The sequence below is a fragment of the Nannospalax galili genome, unplaced genomic scaffold (genome assembly GCF_000622305.1).
Source record: "Nannospalax galili isolate Female #2095 unplaced genomic scaffold, S.galili_v1.0 scaffold800, whole genome shotgun sequence".
Classification (NCBI taxonomy): Eukaryota; Metazoa; Chordata; class Mammalia; order Rodentia; family Spalacidae; genus Nannospalax; species Nannospalax galili.
Window position 1 is genome coordinate 2,972,401 of NW_008347125.1, and position 20,678 is coordinate 2,993,078.

General features: G+C 41.5%; 1 protein-coding gene and 1 pseudogene across 1 annotated transcript; both read right to left on the reverse strand.

The window, feature by feature from the left end:
- Nucleotides 1-1,785: 1,785 nt before the first annotated feature.
- On the reverse strand, nt 1,786-4,253 carry Cxcl10 (C-X-C motif chemokine ligand 10). The gene is made up of 4 exons (XM_008843496.3): nt 4,144-4,253; nt 3,318-3,444; nt 3,005-3,094; nt 1,786-2,602 (listed from the first exon to the last, which is right to left on the reverse strand). The coding sequence occupies exons 1-4, from the start codon at nt 4,202-4,204 to the stop codon at nt 2,584-2,586; spliced, it is 297 nt and encodes a 98-aa protein (XP_008841718.1). The 5' UTR covers nt 4,205-4,253; the 3' UTR covers nt 1,786-2,583.
- Nucleotides 4,254-7,352: 3,099 nt separating this feature from the next.
- On the reverse strand, nt 7,353-8,418 carry LOC103742447 (annotated as a pseudogene).
- Between the last annotated feature and the right edge of the window lie 12,260 nt (nt 8,419-20,678).

Consider the following 20,678-nt stretch of genomic DNA (forward strand, 5'->3'; position numbering starts at 1 on the left):
AATGTACCTGTTCAACCATATTACAATGTCAGACTATTTTCAACAGTCAAGGCTAATTTTTTTTCACTAGTGATAGATTTTCCTCATTGCTGTACATTCCTCATTGATGGTTGGAACTATCTGACTTACATTTTTTGCCTGTCTGATAGTGTGAAATGATATATTTAATGATTTGAATTCAAATTTTCTTTATTAATGAGATTATCTTTTCATATTATGGGCTTGTGCTTTTTCTCTGTGGAATTCTGTTTTTCAACTGCTTCTGCTTGTCTGATTTTATCATTTTTGAGGGGGGGGATGTTTGAGGCAGGGTCTCCTTGTAGCTCCAGCTGGGCCTGGTGCTCGCTCTATAGACCAGGCTGGCCTCAAACTCACAGAGTTCCACCTTCCTCTGCCTCCCAAGGGTTGGGAATAAAGTCATGTGCCACCATGCCTGGCTGATTTTATCCTTTTCATCCATGAGAATTCTTCTGTTTTTTAAGTGTGAGTGTATATGTACCACATGCATGCCAATGCCAGAAGAGGCCAGATAAGAGCTGGAACTGGAGTTAAGGATGGTTGTTAGCAGCTATGAGGTTCAGGGAACCGATCCCAGGTCCTCTGCAGGAGCAACCAGTGCTCTTAACCACTGAGCCATCTCTCCAGTGGCTCCCATGAGAATTCTTTTAGCAATGTTTTTATTACACAGAAAATTGTATATGTGTGTGTGTGTGTGTGTGTGTGTGTGCATGCACGCGCGCCATGGCACACATATGCAGATATGGAGATCAGAGCAGAAGTTGCAGTACTCAGTTCTATCCTTCTGCCATGTACATCCTGGGGATTGAACTCAAGTCTTCAGGCTTGGTGGCAGGTACCTTTACCAGCAGAGCCATCCTTCTGCGCCCCACCCCCCCATGAGAATTCTTTATATATTCTAGGTGCTAATAATTTGATTTGTACTAATTGTGCTGCAGATATCTTAGTAACTAACTGGGCATAGGAGGTGCAGAGATGTGGTAATACAAGCTTCTGGTTTGCGGAACTGAGTGGATAATGGTAGAACTAAATGAACATGAATTCATGGTGAAGAAGCAGACCTAGGAGAGAAGTGAATTGATTTAAGGTACTCCTGTGGAACATTCAAGTGGAGATGATGGATGGAAACTTAGCTATATGGTACTGGCTTAGTTTCCTTTCTGTTGCTGTGATAAAATATTCCCACCCAAAGCAACTTATGGAAAGAAGGAGTTTATTTAAGCTTTATGCTTCCAGGAACCAGTCCATCACTGAGGGAAGTCAGGGCAGGGACTATGGAGGAAGACTGCTTACTGGTTTGCTCTCAGGCTTGCTTCCCCTGGCTCATGCTCAGCCGGTTTTCTTACATGACCCAGGAACACCTGTCCTGGAGTGGTCCCACTCACAGTGGGCTAGGCCCTCCCACATCAATCAACAATCAAGATAGTTTTCTGCAGACATGGCCACAGGCCAGTCTGGTCTGGGAAATCCCTCAGTTGAGACCCCCTCTTCCCAGGTGACCCTTGGTTGTGTTAAGTTGATAATAAAAACTAACCAGGAGAGGGTCTGATGCTCATGCCAAGTTCTCTTACACCATGTCAGTCATGGGGGGGCTCTGGCATGATAGACCTTTCAGGAGCATAAACTTGAAAGGAGTATGGTAATTCTCGAACCCATTTACCCCCTCCCCCCATCCCAACTTCTTTTCCAGGCCATTGATTCTCTAGTATAAGCCTCTAAATAAATGTCTCAGTCACATGACCCACAGGGAACTTCATATTGGTTATCATTGCTTTATTGTCTTTTGGGTCTCAATTGTTTTAATATTTTTAGCACAGCACGTCACTTTTACGTTGAAAATCACCCAACATATTTGTCTTATGTAACATTCAAAACATCTGTATATAAAAACTTCTCCAGTTATTCATTGACATGTACTTAATTGCAAAAATTATTCCACATACAACAAAAATAATATAAAAACATCCAGGAATTCTTTGTCCAGTCTTTCCTTAAATAACATTTATACACACACTTCCAGATACTTTCAGTTTCCTGTAGGTGTTTAGAATCATAACTATCATCCCTTGGGAAGAGGGCATGATATTTCATGGAAGCTCATGAAATAGAGATTGTTCTTAGAAGAACAGAAGGTACTATTACTTTGACTGCATTTGAAATTAAAAGAACTGCGGTCAACTCAAAAGTGAAAAGACAGGAAGGTGAGGAGAGAGTGTCAGGAGCAGGACTGAGACTTGGCTAAGAATGTAGCACCTCAGCATAGCTTACAGTTTAGTGCCAGGGAGAGTTATCATCCACTATCTGAGCTAGTTCTGGGGCTAGCTCTTAGTAATAGAGTTAGAACTCTGTTACTGGAGATACTGTTATCTCAGGTTGATGAACCACCCACTAGCCTGCAGGCATAGTAGCAGCTAACGGTGGTGACCGTGGTTGGTCACTTTTCAGGAGAACTGCAATCCAAGGACAATAGGGTTTGATATACACTCTGTATAGGGAAGTGATGGAGAGGGGCAGCCTCTGTGGTCCATCCTTCTTAGCACTGCAGTGATTTACTTCTCTCTGGTTTTAAGGAGTTCTTTTAGACCTGTAAGAGGAGAAAAGTGTAGTGAGTGGAATAAACTCTGGCTTCAGTCCAGGAACCCAAAGCACCTCAGGGAAAAAAGCTTGGTGCACTTTAGTGCTGCTATACTTGCCACATTTTTTTAGTGAGGAAAGGGGGGAAATTTGGCAGCTTTGCCTTAATAGCTATAACTCTGTCACAAGGTTAAAATGATTGCCTGTTACTTCTAGACAGATATCAGGATGATTTTAGATATTTATGACACAAGAAGTCACCCCATATATATATAAATGGAGGTAGAAAAGGGCATGGTGGTGACAAGTTTTAAGCCCAGATCCCACAGCAAAAAGCCCAGTGCAGATATTTCTTCCCAAGATTGCCAATTCCTAAAGAGCAAAGCAGTTCTGCAAACAACGGCAAGCCTACCTTTTTTTGCTGACTGCTTTCAATAACTTCTTGATGGTCTCAGATTCTGGATTCAGACATCTCTTTTCTTTACTCTTTTTCATTTGGGCACTATAGAAATATAAACAGTGAAATATTTAAAACAACTCCAGGCCAACAAAACAGATGGAATGTACAGTTCTAAAGTCAGACATTCAAGTTTCACTGTAGAGAATACTTTTTGCTTTATGTTAAAGAGTCATCTTAGACTATTTACTGATCTTTTCTGAGTATCATCACACATTTAATATATGATTACATCCAGGAAGTTATCAGCAGGTAGAATTTTACTCACATGATCTCAACCCGTGGACAAGATTGACTTGGACGAATAATTTCAAGTTTTTCTAAGGCCTTTGGATTAAATGGTCGAGAGCTGATTTCGATGCAGATGCAACGTACTGCTCGAGACAGAGGGACTCCTGCAGGGGAGAGAGAGAGAGAGAGAGAGAGAGAGAGAGAGAGAGAGAGATTAGCATAATGTTTCATTTTAGACATTTAATATAAATTAGGCAATATTTAGCAGAACCTCTTCCCATATTGTCACATGTTACTAGTGTGTCTCAGGAGAGATGTTTCCCATTGTATCAGAGGTCTGAATGATCAAATAGTTGATTATCTTGAAAAAGGGAGCTGCAACTTGTTGATTCTAAAACCATGCCTTCAGGCACAGTTCATATTAAGTAAGCTTAGGTAAGGGAGTATCTGTGAATTATTCTCTCTCATCCCCTCACTCTTTCTCTTTTCCCTTCTTTCCTCTTTCCCTTTCTTTTACTTTGCCTGTTTCTCTGACTTCAACTACCGTATGGAAACTCTGAGCAGAAGGAATTGCTGCTTGTTTCTCTCTCCTTTATAGGCACACATTGAATCTTTTTTTTTTTTTTTTTTTTTTTTTTTTTTTTTTAAGACAGGGTCTCCTTGTAGCCCTGCCTGGAACTTGGTATGTAGACCAGGCTGGGCTTGAACTCACAGAGATCTGTCTGCCTCTGCCTCTGCTTCCTGAGTGCTGGACTAAGGGCCTGCCACCATGCCCCGCACATTGAATCTTTAAAATATGTTATTTTTAGAATTTATGCCCAGCCTCTTTCTGATTTTGTTAAGTAGTCCTTGCTCTTTCTTACCTTGAGTCCCACTCAGAGTCAGGAGGATAAGGCAGAAAATAAGAACAGTGCTTTGCTTCATGGTGCTGAGGCTGGAGATTCCTTGACGGAAGGCTCAGAGGGTATCTAAGCAGTTGTTGAGTGTCTCATAAAATCTTGGATTACTGTGCAGTATTTATCTGCAAAGGCAGTTTCCCTCCCTGACTCTGATTGGATAAACAGTTGACTCAGCAAGTCTTTGAGGGAAGTCCCTGTTGCAAAATCAAGGGCAGTGTTTGTATTTATTACAACTTCTGAGTTACGGAATTTCCCTCTGCCTGCCTCTTACTTTTTCAATGAATGAGTTCGGTTTCACTTTCCAAAACACTGAACTATTTCTTGAAAAACATAATTGCAGTGTGTTATAGAATAACTTTTAAATGGAACTGTAATTCTTACCTTTCACCTTCTGTAAAATATCAAGTTAATGTTTAAGTCCCAACCACAGTTTTTGAATGACTATGCTTTAGATTGTGTTTTGCATATATTTTAATTTGTAACAGTAAGACATCAATAGGAATATTTTATATTATTTTCTCTATAAGCTTCAGAGATATGCTTCGCCATTCTCCCCTGCCCTACAAGAACCCTATGACAAGGGTGATATTTTCTTTTCTTAGATGGAAGAATATTAGAGGTTCAATGACTGTATCAGGTACAAAAGGTTGCCATCCATCCATTCACTCTACCTACCATGCGTTTTCTCAATACTTATTATTAAATGTGGTAGTTACTTTAAAAAATATTTTTTGTGGGGCTGGAGAGATGGCTCAGTGGTTAAGAACACTGAATGTTCTTGCAGAAGACCTGGGTTCGAATCCCAGCACCCACATGGCAGCTAACAACTGTCTGTAACTCCGGTTCCAGGGGATCCGACAGCCTCTTCTGTCCTCCGCAGGCATTGCACAACATGGGTGCACTTACCTACATGCAGGCAATACACGCATACACATAAAAATTATAATAAATAGAACATTTAAAAATATTTTGTGTGTGTATGAGTGTTTTGCTGCATGTATATAAGTGCACCCATGCATGCAGTTCCCCTGAAGGCCAGAGGAGGGTGTTGGATCCCTTGGAACTGGAGTTAGCGATGGTTATTAGCTGCTATGTGGGCACTGGGAATGAAACCCAGGTTTCATTCATTTCAGCAAGACCAGCCAGTGCTCTCAACTGCTGAGCCCCTCTCTAGCCCTCGGCTAACAGTCTTTTATTAAGGGGAAATATTTCTTACTTAATAGATTTTTGTTAAACATTCTATAGCATTATGTATCTGTCAGGCATTGATTGAGCTGTTTTATGAATTTTTATTCATTCAATTCTTTTAAGAATATAGGAACTCTAGCTCTATTGTCCATGTTCTTAGACACTTTGTTATGTGGCCGCTCCAAAGGGAATGTTCTTGATTTGGATTCCTGATTTCCATCATGTCTGTTTACACGGTGGAAGTCATTGTTGAGATTATTTTGTGCTTCAGGAAATAAACACCTATAAAAGTTTAAGTTGGGTTGCTATCACACTGCATTTCATGCTAAAATGAAAACTACTATGTAATACACATGTTGTATGTGTGTGTGTTAATTCAGTGAACATCACACAGGTGTGTACTTGGTCACTTGGTGCATTTTAAGTGGTTTTCTTGGCTAAAACATACCATACTGGGTTGGATTTTGGTATAGATTATAGCAAGTATTTTGTACATACTCTGTTATTTCTGTAACTAGGGGAAAACCCATCTCTTCCTACATGCTAAAATTTGTGTTCCAATTTTGTTAAAATACGTGAATTTATTTTGATTTTTATTATTTATTTATTTTATTTTATGTGTATGGGTGTATTGCCTGCATGTGTGTAAGTGCACCTGTGTCCTGCAATGCCTGTGGAGGTCAGAAGAGGGTGTCAGATCCCCTGGAACTGGAGTTATGGACAGTTGTTAGCCACCATATGGGTGCTGGGATTTGAACCTGGGTCTTCTGCAAGATTACAGCCAGTTCTCTTAACTGCTGAGCTATCTCTCTAGTCCCTTGTTTTGATTTTTTAAAAATATTTTTGTTTTTTTAAATTTTATGTGTATGAGTGTATTGCCTACATGTATGTAAGTACAGTATGTGCTTGTAGTGCCCACTGAGATCAGAAGAGTGCATTGGATCCTCTGGAACTGGATGGTCGTTAGTTGCCATGTGGGTGCTGGGAATTGAACCCAGCCAGTGCTCTTAACTGTTGAGCCATTTCTCCAGCCCCCACGTCTTACATATCATTCAGGATCATGCTATTTCTGCAGATAGACAATTTCTGGAACCTATTAGCCTTCTGAACTGGTGTGTGTGTGTGTGTGTGTGTGTGTGTGTGTGTGTGTGTGTGTACATGTGTTCAGGTACATGCATGCATGTAGTGTATGTAAAGGTCAGGGGACAACCTCTGGATTTGGTCCTCAGATACCCTCCACCTTTTGTTGTTTCACTATGTAGGCCAGGTTAGCTTGTTCTTGACCTTCCAGGGATCTGCCTGTCTCTGCCTCCCATCTTGCCATGGCTGGGATTACATGTCCAGATTTTTATGCAGATTCTGAAGCTCTGGAACTCAGGTCCTCACACTTGTGAGGAAAGTGCTTTACCAACCGAACCATCTCCCTAGCCTGTTCTGTGGTGTGTGTGTGTGTGTGTGTGTGTGTGTGTGTGTGTGAATTCATGTGTATGTGGTTACACCTGTGTGTGGGTGCATGTGGAAACCAGCTTGGCATCAAATGTTTTTGTTGGTCACTTTCCTATTTATTTAGTAGGCCAGGGTTTCTCTATCTGGAGCTTGCTGATTTGGCTAGTCTAGCTAACCAGCTTCCCCCAGGGATCCCCTCTCTTCACCTCTGAGTACTGGGATTACAAGAGGATCACCATACCTGCCCAGTTTTTATGTGGGTGCTAGAGATCCAAACTTGCATGGCTAAATGCTGTATCACTAAGACATTTCTTCAGCTTCTGAACTGTTTTTTTTTTTCAAGGTTTGATTATATTTATTTGTTACTTTAAAAAATTTTTTTTCTTTTTGGTCTTTTTGAGACAGGGTCTCCCTGTAGCCCCAGCTGTCCTGGAACTCACTATGTAGACCGGGCTGGCCTCAAACTCACAGAGATCCACCTGCCTCTGCCTCCCAAGTGCTGGGATTAAAGGCCTGCGCCACCACACCCTGCCTAAAGATTATTTTTGACTAGACTCATACTTGGAAGTAGAAGCTCTCAGTGAAAACAGCCTGCGTCTCTTGGCAAGCTGTTCCGCCATTTTCTTTGGCTTCCTTCATTCTCTTGGCCAACAGTTTAGCATATTCTGCAGCCTCCTCCTTATTCTTCTTGGTATGCTGTTTCTTCAGAGCAGTGTCTGCATTTGTGTTGCAGGACACGCGGTGTAAGAACTGAGTCCTGGGTGCTTTAGTTCTGGGCTTCTTACCTCCTTTGTTCAAGGGCTCTCTAACAACATATTGGCGGACATCATCTTTAGAGAGACTGAAAAGTTTGTGGATTCTGCTAGCTCTTTGGGGCCCCAATTGCTGTGGTACAGTGGTATCAGTCAGTCCAGGAATATCCTTCTCTCCTTTTTTTGCAATAACCAAGTTGAGAACACTCAGATTGGCATCCACAATGCATCCAAACAGATTTGTGCTTTCTCTCTCCAGTCCACTTTGGTCTATAACAAGAATGCCCCTTACTCAGCAGCAGGCACACCCCGCTTCATGGGAAAGGCTTGTTTGCCATTTCCACTACTGATCTGGACCACATAACCCTTCCATTCCTCACCTAGGGCATCAGCAACCACTTCTGTGGCCAGGTGCTTCTCATAGGAAGTAGGAAGGTTTTTTTTTCGGTCTTTTTGAGACAGGGTCTCACTGTAGCCCCAGCTGTCCTGGAACTCACAGAGATCCACCTGCCTCTGCCTCCCAAGTGCTGGGACTACAGGTGTGCACCACCATGTCTGGCTGAAGTTTTGGGTTTTTAAAAATTTATTTTTGTTTACATGTATGTGTGTATTACCTGCATGTAGGTAAGTACACCCATGTTGTGCAATGCCTGCAGAGGACAGAAGAAGATGCTGTCGGATCCCCTGGAACTGGAGTTATGGACAGTTGTTAGCTACCATGTGGGTGCTGGGATTTGAACCCGGGTCTTCTGCAAGAACAGTCAGTGTTCTCAACTGCTGAACCATTGTGTTCATTATCCACTTTGATGAGTTTCTGACAGCCAGTGGCTGGGAAGGAGATACTGAGCATCATTGTGATGCAGCCTACCACCTAGTACATGAACTGTTCTTTTAATAGCAATATAGATGCCTTCCTAAGTGCTTCTGATATTTTAACTCTTGTGATTTCCTGAATCATAAAGTGTCTTTCTTTGTCTCTAGAAAATGGTCTTAAAGTCTTTTTTTTTATTGTAGCTTCTCTGGTTCTTTATTTATCCATCATTCACTCATTTATTTTGTATGTGTTATATGTATATGTGCATGTGTGTATGGAATGCATATGGTGGTCAGAGGACAACCTTGGATGTCATTCCTTCTCAGGTAACGTCCTTGTTTTTGAGACAGGATCTCTAACTAGGATCTGGAGCTTGCATGTTAGGGTAGGCTGGCTGGCCAGGAGCCCAAGGGATCTGCCTGTCTGTGCCTCTCCAGTGTTGGGTTACAAACTCATACCACTATACCTGGCTTTTTCCATGAGTGCTGGGAGTTGAACTCAGGTCCTCATGTTTGTGTGGCAAGCACTTTACCAATGGAGTCTTGTCCTCAGCCCCCTCTGACTGTCCTTTTTATTCTTAGCATGATGCATCTGTATTCTTTACTTTCAACCAGTTGTGTCTTTGAATGGGAGCCATGCCTCTTATAAATATAGTTCAAGCAAGTATTATAAATCCATTCCACCAAACTCTGTCTTTCTATTTATAGTGTTTAGTCCATTTATATTTAACATAATGATAAAGTAGTACTTAATGTTTGCCATTTTGCTATTTTCTGTCTCATCATTTTGCTTCTCTTTCCTCTAGCACTGCCTTCTTTCGTATTAAATATTTTCTCCTTTTTCCCTTCCCCTCCCTTCCTTCCTTTTCCCATTCCCTTTCCCTTCCTTGCCCTTTCTCCCTCCCATCCTTCTTTGCCTAGGCCTGTCTCGCTGAGCTGTCTGCTCTGCTTTTCTCTCCCTCTCCTCCTTTTCCCTCCCTTCTCTCCTCTTTTCCCTTCATCTCTTTCTTGAGTCAAGTTCTCACTATACAGCATAACTGGCCTCTAACTCATGATCTTCCTGCCTTTGCCTCCTCAGTGCTGGGAATACAGGTACACATCCCATTTCCAGCTAGATAGATGAAATTCTGGAATTTCAGAATTCATGTATGTAGTGAATTCAAGGCCAGTCTGTGCTACATGAGGCTCTTTCTCAAAAAGTATACTTTCCCCAGAAGTTAATCTAGGTGGGAGTAGGTGAAATCAGCATAGATAATTCTCAGTTACTTTGTAGGCCAGAATCTTCTTTCCAAAGACCGTGGCATAAACAAAACATTCTGCCATTAGAGGATCCTTAATTACTTATCTCAGTGTCTGTAATTACGCATTGAATAAATGAGGGAATGCAAATTTCCTCAGTGCATATTACATACATGGATGGATTTTAGAAGAAGAACAAGAGGAGTTGGACTTAATATTGTCCCTGTACTTGTGTAGAGAACTAAGTTATTCTCAGGGTATACTGGCAGGGATAAGATCTAGTGTCTGTCCTTGATGGAATTGCATTCTAATTTGGAAGACCAAAAAGCATGAAACAATAATAGTGAAAGAAACTATAAGATTCATGTCAAGTGAGTGAAATAAAAAAATTATACTATGGAAGTTCCTAGGAGAGTGTACCCATTAAGGTAAGAAGTGCTTGCTTGGAAGAGATTTCACGAAAAAAGTTAGGCCTCGTAGAACCTTAAGGATGAATTGTACTTAGAAAAGAGGCTGAAAGGGTAACCTTTGCAAGTACAGAAATGTCACCAAACAGCAACATAGAGGGAAGCCAACTAACCTTCAAAAAAGGTTTACATCGACTCATCAGATTTCCACATTTGGACATGGGTATTACTTTCCATAGTCTTAGGAACTGAGTGTAACTTGAGACTTTAATTTCCAGGCCAGGTGTGGTGGTGACTACATATCATCCCAGGGATTGGGAGGTACAGGCAGAAGGATCGGGAGTTTAAGGCCAATTTCAGCTGTGTAGGAAGGTTAGAATGGGATGGGGAAGTAATACCTTGTTGTGATCGGGACTTTATTTTAGCCTTACTGGTTGAGAACATTCATTTACCCCAGTCAGTAGCCACAATCAGCATGTTCTTAGACAGTTAATTATGCTAACTAAGTCTAGTGAAGATGAAGATCCCAGTTAAAAAGACTGTTTATTCATCTCTGGTGAGGATGGTTGGCTGTAATATCCAGGTCACTCCCCTTTTCCAGGATCAGAGTGACTGGGAAGATGGATTAGGATTCAGTATGTTGCCTGGTGAGAACAGAAGCAAAACAAAGATTCCTTCTCTTGTTTGCATGGGAGTCTGCTGAAGGCATAAACCTCATAAATGTTATACCTATATGAGCAGTCATTCAGGAAACGTTCAAACTTGAGCAAACCCACTGTTACTTCTGTCACAGCCAACCTTGCATGGGTTATTTGAGTGGGACCAAAAAAATAGGTAACTCTGAAAATTTATTCTTCTCCTAATGTTTGAAGGCTTTTGGTAAATTTACTTTCCCAGTATTTACTGATCTGGGTCTCATTTTAAAAGGAAGTGAGAGGTAAGGAACCATCCCATCTCAGTTTCAGTTTCCACTTCCGCTGATTTATCTCCTGATCCTTTGGCTATGGCACCAGACCAAAAAATAAAAGAACAACAAATAGTCTGTCCTGAAATGCTTGTGAATACAGGCCTAGGAAAAATGCTTTCCGAGAACTTCGTGTGCTTAGAAGAAGCTTCCTAAGTAAAATGAGCAGCAGGGCTTCAGTGGTTTCTGCAGATGGGAATCCCCTCTGCACTTCAGGATGATCCTTGGGAAGTGGGAGGGAACAAAGCTTCCCCTTTGCAGTTTGAACTTGGTACTCTTAAGAGCTTCCTCAACTGGGCAATGCTGCTTACATGCTTCTGATGACACATGGGCATCTTCATTCATCGGCAGCCTAGGGCAAAGTACGTGCTGACAGAGGAGTTGTGGACACTTGCAGTTGTGTTTGGGAGGGCTGAGAACAGCTATTGTGTGCATGTATTTTAGTGCACAATGATTATTTTTTCTTTCTGTGCTGCATGGATTAAGTATTGCCTGATTGCCTTTTTGGTAAAGTTCAACAAGCTGAAAATCAAATCATATCCTTTGTAGGCATGTATATTTAAATGCTAAAACTATTTCTACAAAGGGAGTAGTTGTTGGAACACCATGAGTGATGTACTCTGACACCAAGCTGTACCTAAAAAGTGTGGAGAGTGAATTTTAAGTTAGGTGTGTTTTACCACAAATATTCAGAACAGAACACAGAGTAGTAGTGTTTATGTCAGAGTTAGAAGATCTGAGGGAATAGAACAGCAAAGAGTTAGCTTGATATATTTGCAGTTGTTGTTAATGTCCTTGATTTGAGTGGAGAGCTCATAGGTCCTCATTATGTTACACAGTAATATGTGGATGCGTCGATCAAGGTGAGAAGTATAGATATCATCAACTGAAACAACAGTCCAAATCTGTATACCTGGGCTCCAGTCCAAACTAACGCCGGCTGAGGTGGCACATGCCTGTAATATCAGCACTGGGGAGGCTGAGGCAGGAGGACCACTGTGAATTTGAGGTCAACCTGGGCTGCAGAGTGTCTAAAAAAAGCAGTAAAAAAAATTAATTTCTTATAAATTTCTCATTTCAGGGAAACATCAAGAGTAAGTTTTAGATTCCTGGTTCCTCCTTTGAAGAGAGGAGACAAGGAAATATGTCAGAACTGGGTGTGGTGGCTCACATCTGTAATCCCAGAACTCAGAATGCCGAAGCAGGGGGTTGCTACAAGTTTGAGGGCAGTTTGTCTTTATAGTGAGATCCAGGCCAGCTACTTAACAGAGTGAGACCTCGGTCTCAAAAAGCAAAACAAGAAAGCCAGGCTTGGTAGCACATACTTGTAATACTGGCACGGGGGAAACTGAGGCAGGAAGCCCACTGTGAATTTGTGGGCAGCCTGGGCTATAGACAAAAAAACCAAAACAAAAAGCGGAAAGCAAGAAATGTGTCATAATCTTACCATGCCAGCATTTTTCTGAGTCATAACATCTTAAACACCAGGAAGTTTCCAAATATACTCTTTTCCATTAAGTTTCAGTAATATTCTGATGTAGCATAGTGACTGAGGGTTTTAAATCATCATGCTATTCAGAGAGCATTATTGTTATTAACCAAGAAATCAAGGAAAGGGGAGAAAGATTATGGCTGATGAAATAAATGTAATAGCTGAGATGAGAGAAAATAAAACCTGAGGTAGGTAGTGGATTCATGATGAGAGCTAGTTTCCTTTCTCCCTTTCCCCTTCTCTCTCTCTCTCTCTCTCTCTCTCTCTCTCTCTCTCTCTCTCTCTCTCTCTCTCCTCTTTTTCTAGAGGCGGCACGGTGGGGAGGCGTATGGCATGAAAGCACCGAAGGGCAGGAAGACTGTGGACTAAGATGTATTGAAAGATCCCAGGGAATCTCATGGCATGAATGGTTCTTAATACAGAGTATAAAGTATGGCTGGTTTTCATATTAGCTACCTATGTAAATGTTTAGTGTTATTTAACAGTTTATAATAAAATCTGTACTTGTTGCATGCCCTCTTTTGTGCTATGCTTTAGGTTTTATTTGTTAAATTTAACCATTAGGACTACTTTATGGAGTATACTTGTTTTAAAAAGCTTAGTGAGATTCCATAGTAAGTTTCACAGTGTAATTCCGTGTTCTCTTTGACATCAGCCTCTGTTCACAAGTAAGATCGATGACAAAAGTCAGCAAATCAGAACATTGGTCATCTCAGCTTTAGGGGCGTAAACTGTCCTTGAAGAAGAAGCAATCTTCCTGACCAAGATCAGCAAGAGTGTACATCACACAGGGACATTCGAGAAAACAGAAGCTATGCTATGGTTTTTGGAAAAGATTTCAATGAAGGTTTTCCTTACAGAAGTGTAGGTAGGATTAAAGAACTGACCAGGAATGCCGAGGGGATCTAGTAGACAGCTGATGTGGAAGTTTGAATGAGAAATGTCCCCCCATAGGCTCAGGTATTTGAACATCAGTCCCCTGTTGGTGGCACTGTTTGAGGACGTCATGGAACCTTTAGGAGGTGGAGCCTTGATGTGTATCGCTGGGGGTGGGCTTTGAGAGTTTATGGGTTCAACTTACCCCCGCCCCCCAGTTCACTCTCTACTTTGAGCTTGCAGTTGAAGATGTTATCCTCAGCTTCCTGCGTCCATACTCATCTCCTGCCATGTCCCTCCCCCACCATTATGGACTCTGTCCCTTGGAACCATTAGCCAAAATGAACTCTTCCTTAAGTTGCTTTTGGTCATGGTATTTTACCACAGCAACACAAAAACCTAAGACAGCTGTTCAGTCTCAGAAAGAGGCAAAGTAGGAAAGCATGTTACTGGAACTTACTGATAAGCCCACTATGTATTAGCACAAGCATATATACATATGTATTTAACAGAGATTCTGGGCGTCTCTGGGAAGTCCAAGGTTGAGGGGCCTGCATCTGGTGAGAGCCTTCTTGTGACTTTATCCATGGCAGAAGGCAAAGGCACAGTGTAATAAGCACCAATGTGCACACATGAAAGATGGATGTAGAGATCAAATATTATATTTTTTTCTCCCATCCACTTTTTTCTCCCATCCAGTTTTTTTTCCTCAAAAAATTATATTTTCTAAAAACAAAATAATTTGGTGAAAAGAGTCATACTGTTTTACATTTCATAAAGCTCTAATGAAAGTCAGATGGGTTCTATCTACTTCTGGATTTGATTTGTTATAATTTGTTTGTTTGTTTGAGACAGGATTTCTCTGTAGCTAGCCTGGAACTCACTATGTAGGCCAGGCTAGCCTTGATCTCACAGAGATCTGCCTGCCTCTACCTCCCAAGTCCTGGGATTAAAGGTGAGGGCCACCATGCCCTGTGATTTGTTGCAATTTTAAATATTTCTATTATTTTAATTTTGTGTGTATGAATGTATTGCTGCATGTGTAAAAGTGCACAGGTGTTTTGCAGTGACTGCAGAGGTCAAAAGAGAGTGTTAGAGCCCCTGGAACTGGAGTCAAAAGCAGTTGTTAGCCACTATGTGGGTGCTGGGAACCAAACCTGAGTCCTCTGCAAGAGCAGCCAGTGCTCTTAACCACTGAACTATCTCTCCAGCCCTGAGACCTGATGTTTTGGGTTTTTTTTTTTTTTTGAGATTTTATTATTTTTAGTCAGGTGTAATGGCTCATGCCTTTAGTCCTAGCACTTGGGAGGCAGAGGCAGGTGGATGTCTGTGAGTTCAAGGCCAACATAGCGTGTCCCAGGCCAGCTGGGACTGCAGAGAGACCCTCCCTCAAAAAGACCAAATAAATAAATCAATGAATAAATAAAGATTTAATTTTTTTTAATTTTATGTGTATGAGTGTAATGCCTGCACTTGTAAGTGCACTTGTGTTGTGCAATGTCTGAAGAGGTCATAAGAGGGCACTGGATCCCTCCCCACCCCCAGAACTGGAGTTACTGTTGTTAGCCATCATATGGGTGCTGGGAAGTGAACCTGGGTCCTCTGAAAGAGCAGCCAGTACTATTCACTGCTGAGTCAATTCTATAGCCTGACTTTATGTTTTAATGACAAATAGCATCTTAATATTATTATGAAATTAACTTTGACTTTGTTGGTTTCTTGAAAGTGTTGCCAAGACCTCTGGACACTTGCCGAACTGCTATAATATATAATGTGTTCATTTAATTATTTTATAGGTATTAACTGAGCACTTAGGATTTTAACGAAGCACATGGATGTTTATATTACCTAGGACATGTAATGCAAACAAATACCCAGGTCAATAATGTTAGTTCATCATTACTGTGACAAAATACCTGAGGTAAGGCCGGGCATGGTGGCACACGCCTTTGGTCCCAGCACTTGGGAGGCAGAGGCAGGTGGATCTTTGTGAGTTCAAGGCCAGCCTGGTCTACATAGCGAGTTCCAGGCCATCTGGGGCTACAGGGAGACCCTGCTTCAAAAAGACCAAACAACAACAACAACAACAACAACAACAAACCAACCCAAAAAACCTGAGGTAATAAAATTACAAGGAGGAAGGTTTGTTTTGTTTTAGAGCTTCAGAAGTTTCAGCCCATAGTTTGTTGGTCATGTTGCTTTGGCCTGTGGTGGCAGAGTATATTACAGTAGGAATGTGTGATAGAGGAGATGGCCAAGGCTATAATACACCTTTCAAGGGCATTCCCTAATGACCTAATTTCCTTCCACTAAGAAAAGTTCTACCACCAAAAGGAACTGTTCTAGTTTGCCTTTTGTTGCTGTGATAAAACACTGACCAACCCCAACTTGGGGAGGAAAAGGTTTATTTAGCTTACACTTCTAGCTTATAGTTTGACATTGAGGGAAGTCACAACAGGAACTCAAGGCAGGAACCTGAAGCAGACACCTATGGAAGCACGATGCTTACTGGCTTGTTCCTCTTGCGATTTTTCTTTATTATTATTATTATTATTATTTTAATTTAATGTGTATGAGTGCATTGCCTGCATGTATATAAATGCACCTGTGTTGTGGAGTTCAGAAGAGGGTGCAGATACAGAGTTACAGATGGTCGTTAGTTGCTGTGTGGGTGCTGGGAATTGAACTTTCTGCAGGAGCAGCCAGTGCTCTTAACCACTGAACCATCTCTCCAGCCCCTTGGCTACTTTTCTTGGACAGCCTGGGCTCACCTACCCAGGGATAGTACAGCCCACAGTTGGCTGAGCCCTCCTACATTAGTTAATTAAAATGCCTAACAGACAAGCCCACAGGCCAGTCTGATGGAGGAAATTCCTTAGCTGAGGTGTCTTCTTTCTAGGTGACACTAGTTTGTGTCAAGTTGATGAAAACTAACCAGCACAAGAACCATCTCCCAAGGTTCCATTATCTCCCAAGAGTTTCACAGACTGGAAACGAAGCCTTCAATACATGGGCCTTTGCAGGACATTCAAGATACAATCTTGCAAATAATGAAAAAAGAAATTAATGATGAAAATAAATCATGAGCATTACCTTCACTACTACAGATTCAGTAACCACAAGTATTTAAAGCACCTCTGTTCTAGTTTGCTTTCTGTTACTTGTGATAAAACACTGCCCAAAACCAACTTGAGGAGGAAAGGGTTTATTTCCTCTTACACTTCCAGGTCACAATTCATTACTGAGGGAAGTCAGGGCAGGAACTCAAGGCAGGAACCCAGAGGCAGGAGCTGAAGCAGAGATCATGGAGGAATTCTGCTTACGGGTTTGCTTCTGGGCTTGCATTCAGCTACCTTTCTTATTCAGCACAGGCCCGCCTGCCCAGGGATGACATCTCTCATAGCAACTGTATTAGTCACTTTTCTGTTGCTGTGATAGAAATGCTGACCCAAGCAATTTATAGAAGAGTTTATTTGAGCTTACGGTTCCAGGGGAATTGCAGTCCATCATGGCAGGGAGGCATGGTGGCTGGAGGTGGCTGGAGCAGGAGCAGCAGAAGTGAAGCTCTTGCATCATCACACAGGCATAAGAAGCAAGAGAGCACTTGGAGATCTGGCAAGGCTTAAGAACTCTGTAAGCCCACCCCCAGTGACGTGCTTCCTCCAGGATAGCCACACCTTCTAAAACTTCCCAAAACAGTGTTATCATCTGGGGACAAAATGTCCAAATACTTGGAGCCTATGGGGGACATTTTCATTCAAACCACCACAGCAATCAAGAAAATGTCCCACAGAAATGCCCACAGACTAATGAAGTTCCTCATTTGAGCTTCCCTCTTTCCTGTTGTGTTGACAATCACAATTAGCCCTCACAACCTCTAAGTGCTGTAAGAGCATGATTCAGAACTGCACATGCCAACCAGACAAATGTGAAGATGTCTGTATGACGGGAAAAATACATGCAGAAACTAGCAAAAACTCTTGGGAATTTTTTGGTACTCTAAGTACTGTTTTACAGGCAAATATTGAGCACCCCCTACCATGTTTTATGGATGCTACAGCAGTACAAATGTGTATCACAGTGTCTCAGTCCTAAGAAAAGCAACTGTTGTTAAGTCAGGAATTTTCTAAATTCCTGCCTAGGAGGCTTCGAGACTAGGAGATTCATGACTGCTGAAATCAGTCTTCCTCCAGAGAGAGAACATTGTATAACTGGATTTTTTGTTTGCTTGTTTGTGTTTTCAGGCTGACCTCAATCTCACAGAGATCTGCCTGCCTCTGCCTCTGCCTCTGAGTGCTAGGATTAAAGACATGGGCAACCATGCCTGGCAACACTGAATATATTTTATAAGTGATAAAATGCATAATGGATGCATTAAGGGGGGGATAATCAGCTCTGAAGTTTACATGTGTGGGAAATAGCCTCAAGAAAATAAAATATCTAGCAACAAACCAAGGACATGAAAGACTTTGACAGATAAAACTACAAAACACTGGGCTGGAGAGGTGGCTCTGGTTAAGAGCTCTGACTGCTCTTGCAGAGGACCCAGGTTCAGTTTCCAGCACCCACATGGCAGCCAACAACCATTTGTAACTCCAGTTCCAGGGGATCAGATTCTGTCTTCTGACCTCCACAGGCACTGCACTACATGGGTCCACTTATGTACATGCAAGCAAGACACTCATATGCATAAAATAAAAGATAAAATATTTTAAAGAAAACTACAAAACACTGAAGAAATTGAGGAAAATATTAGAAGATAGACACATTTCCATTCATGGCTCAGCATATTGATATGAAAATTTGGCTATATTTGTAACTGAAAGAGATCCACAGTTTGAATGCAATTCCTATCAAAATCCCAGTGATGTACCTTAGACAACTAGAAAACACAGTCCTAAGTGAACCTCTTGGCATTGGGCAGACACCTCCTCAGTGGCATTGCTCTTCTGTCAGGGACAGAGCAGATGGCAGTCCTTCGGCTTTGTTGATCCTAGTTTGATGCCTGGGCTGGTGGCCAAAGCTGTTTCATGTATAGGAGACATAAAATCTGACTGCTGACCTTTGTTCTCTTCTTGGGTCTTAGAGGGAAACAATCAAAATGCTAGCCTCAAGTAGATGACTTATTGCTGACTTTCTCATCCACGTCCTGAGCGTCTTTTCCTAGTTCCTTGCTTCATTCATCTGCTTGTTTCCTTTTGAAATCACTGATCATTTTTACAAGTAGACAAATTATTTGGCATTTCAACTAATTCATTGCCTTGGATTTAATAATTACGGAGTTGTGATCTCTTGGTGGGTCATGTTGATTGTTTTCTTCATGTGTTATTTCTGTGTTATGATTTGTGCATCTGCTGACTTGGGTATGTCTTCTGGTTTTCTTTGGGGATCTTAGTTAGCATCCTACTCTTGAGGGCACAATACCCAGTCTACTCAGAGAGAAGAAAACAAGTGGCTGTAACAGCAGCATTGCCAAACCAGGCAAGATAGGGCAAGATATGCCCACATATTTCAGCTGGTTAAAGCCAACTAGAAATAAAATGGCAAAATAATTTTACTGTGAAGTTAAACATTTGAGCAAAAAGTGAAAATAGTAAATGAAGTAAAGAAATGTGCAAGGGAAAGGGCAAAAAGAAAGGATCAGGTTGGATGAAAGAAGAGTGCTATGAACAGAGAGAAAAAAAAGCAAGAGATAAGGAAAGTCGGGTTCACAATGGAGAAGAGTGCAGAGGGTTAAACGAGCATTAGGTAGAGGAATGAAAATTAAAAGCAAATCTTTAAAAGTCAAAATACTATCAGTCTAGTTCTCCTTCCCCAAAATACCAGAGCAACTTCCTTTTGGGTCCTCTAAAATTAGAGTCTACCAGCTGAGGCATCAATGAAGTTAGATGGAGTCTTGTCTTTTCTACTATGCTGAATTTGGACTGGTCAAGAATCAAGTGTCTGGGGGCTTGGAAAGACGAGTCAGTGGTTAAGAGCACTGGCTGCTCTTGCAGAAGATCTGGGTTCAGTTCCCAGCACCCACATGGAGGCTAACAACCATCTGTAACTCCAGTTCCAGAGGATCTGATACCCTCTTCTGACCTCCACGGGCACAGTATGACACGAGTGCACTTACATACAGGCAATACACTCATACACATAAAAATAAAATATTAAAAAAAGAATCAGGTATCTGTTAGAAAATACTGTTTTGGTACTTCAGTGATACTGTAGTTGAAAATTACATGGTGATCTCAGACTTGCTCAGTTACCAGTGTCTAGAAAGTAAAATTAGCAAGACAAGAAGCTACCAATATCCCTCTTCCAAAAAGATACCAAGCAGTTTTGTGAGTGTGTATTATTTATAGTCCACAGAGTATGCTGACCCCTTCATAACTATTTCTGCTTACTAGCTGTGGAGTGTTTTTTGAGACAGGGTTTTTCTATGTAGCCCAGACTTGTCTCAAACATGTGGTGCTCCAGCCTCAGCCTTTCCACAGCTGGGGTTACAGGAATACACTGAAACACCTGGCTTAGCAAAGGAAAACTCATGAGACAGATAAAAAGATGTTAATTCTTTGTGGCCATAATAAATAATAATACCATACTCAGTATCCCAAAATAGTTAAATATAGTCTTTCCTTTTCTAGTAGAAGTTTGCTGAAATATCCCATATATTTGGGAACTCTTCTTGATGAGAAGGAAAGAGCCCTAAATTTCAGAGTCACTTGTCAGTAGTTGGCATTTCATACTCCATACGTTTAACATCTAACCTTCAGACTTGCCCGAAACCACAGCTTCCCCTGGAACTTCTATTCCTGCTAGTGGCAGTATTGTATCAGTTACTTTTCTTATGACTGACCAGACAAGAAGCCACATGAGGAGAAGTTTATTTTGGCTCCATCATGGGGAAGGCATGGTGGAGAATCACATTGTCTGTGGATGGCTAGAACTTGCAGGCTGGCTTGCTCAGAGCTCAGCAGATCAGGAAGCAGATAGCTTGGGCCAGAGTGGAGCTGGAATATTAGGTGGGCCCTGCCCCATGACCCTACCTGTATCCATAAGGTTCTACAACCCTTCAAAACAGTGGAACAGCTGGAGACAAGTGTTCAAACACAAGAGCCCATGGGGGGCATTTCACATTCAAGTACTAACTATTCTTTCAAACTTCAAAACCTTAGCGATTTCTTGATTCCCGTCTCTCTCTTGACTAGAGATTCAAATCCTTAGTATTTTCTTTATTCCTTTCCTCTGCTTCAGCCATTACATTCAATCTTATTACTGAGTCTGCAATGTAGTTCTCATTTTACTTCTATTTGCACCATTACCATATTAATTTA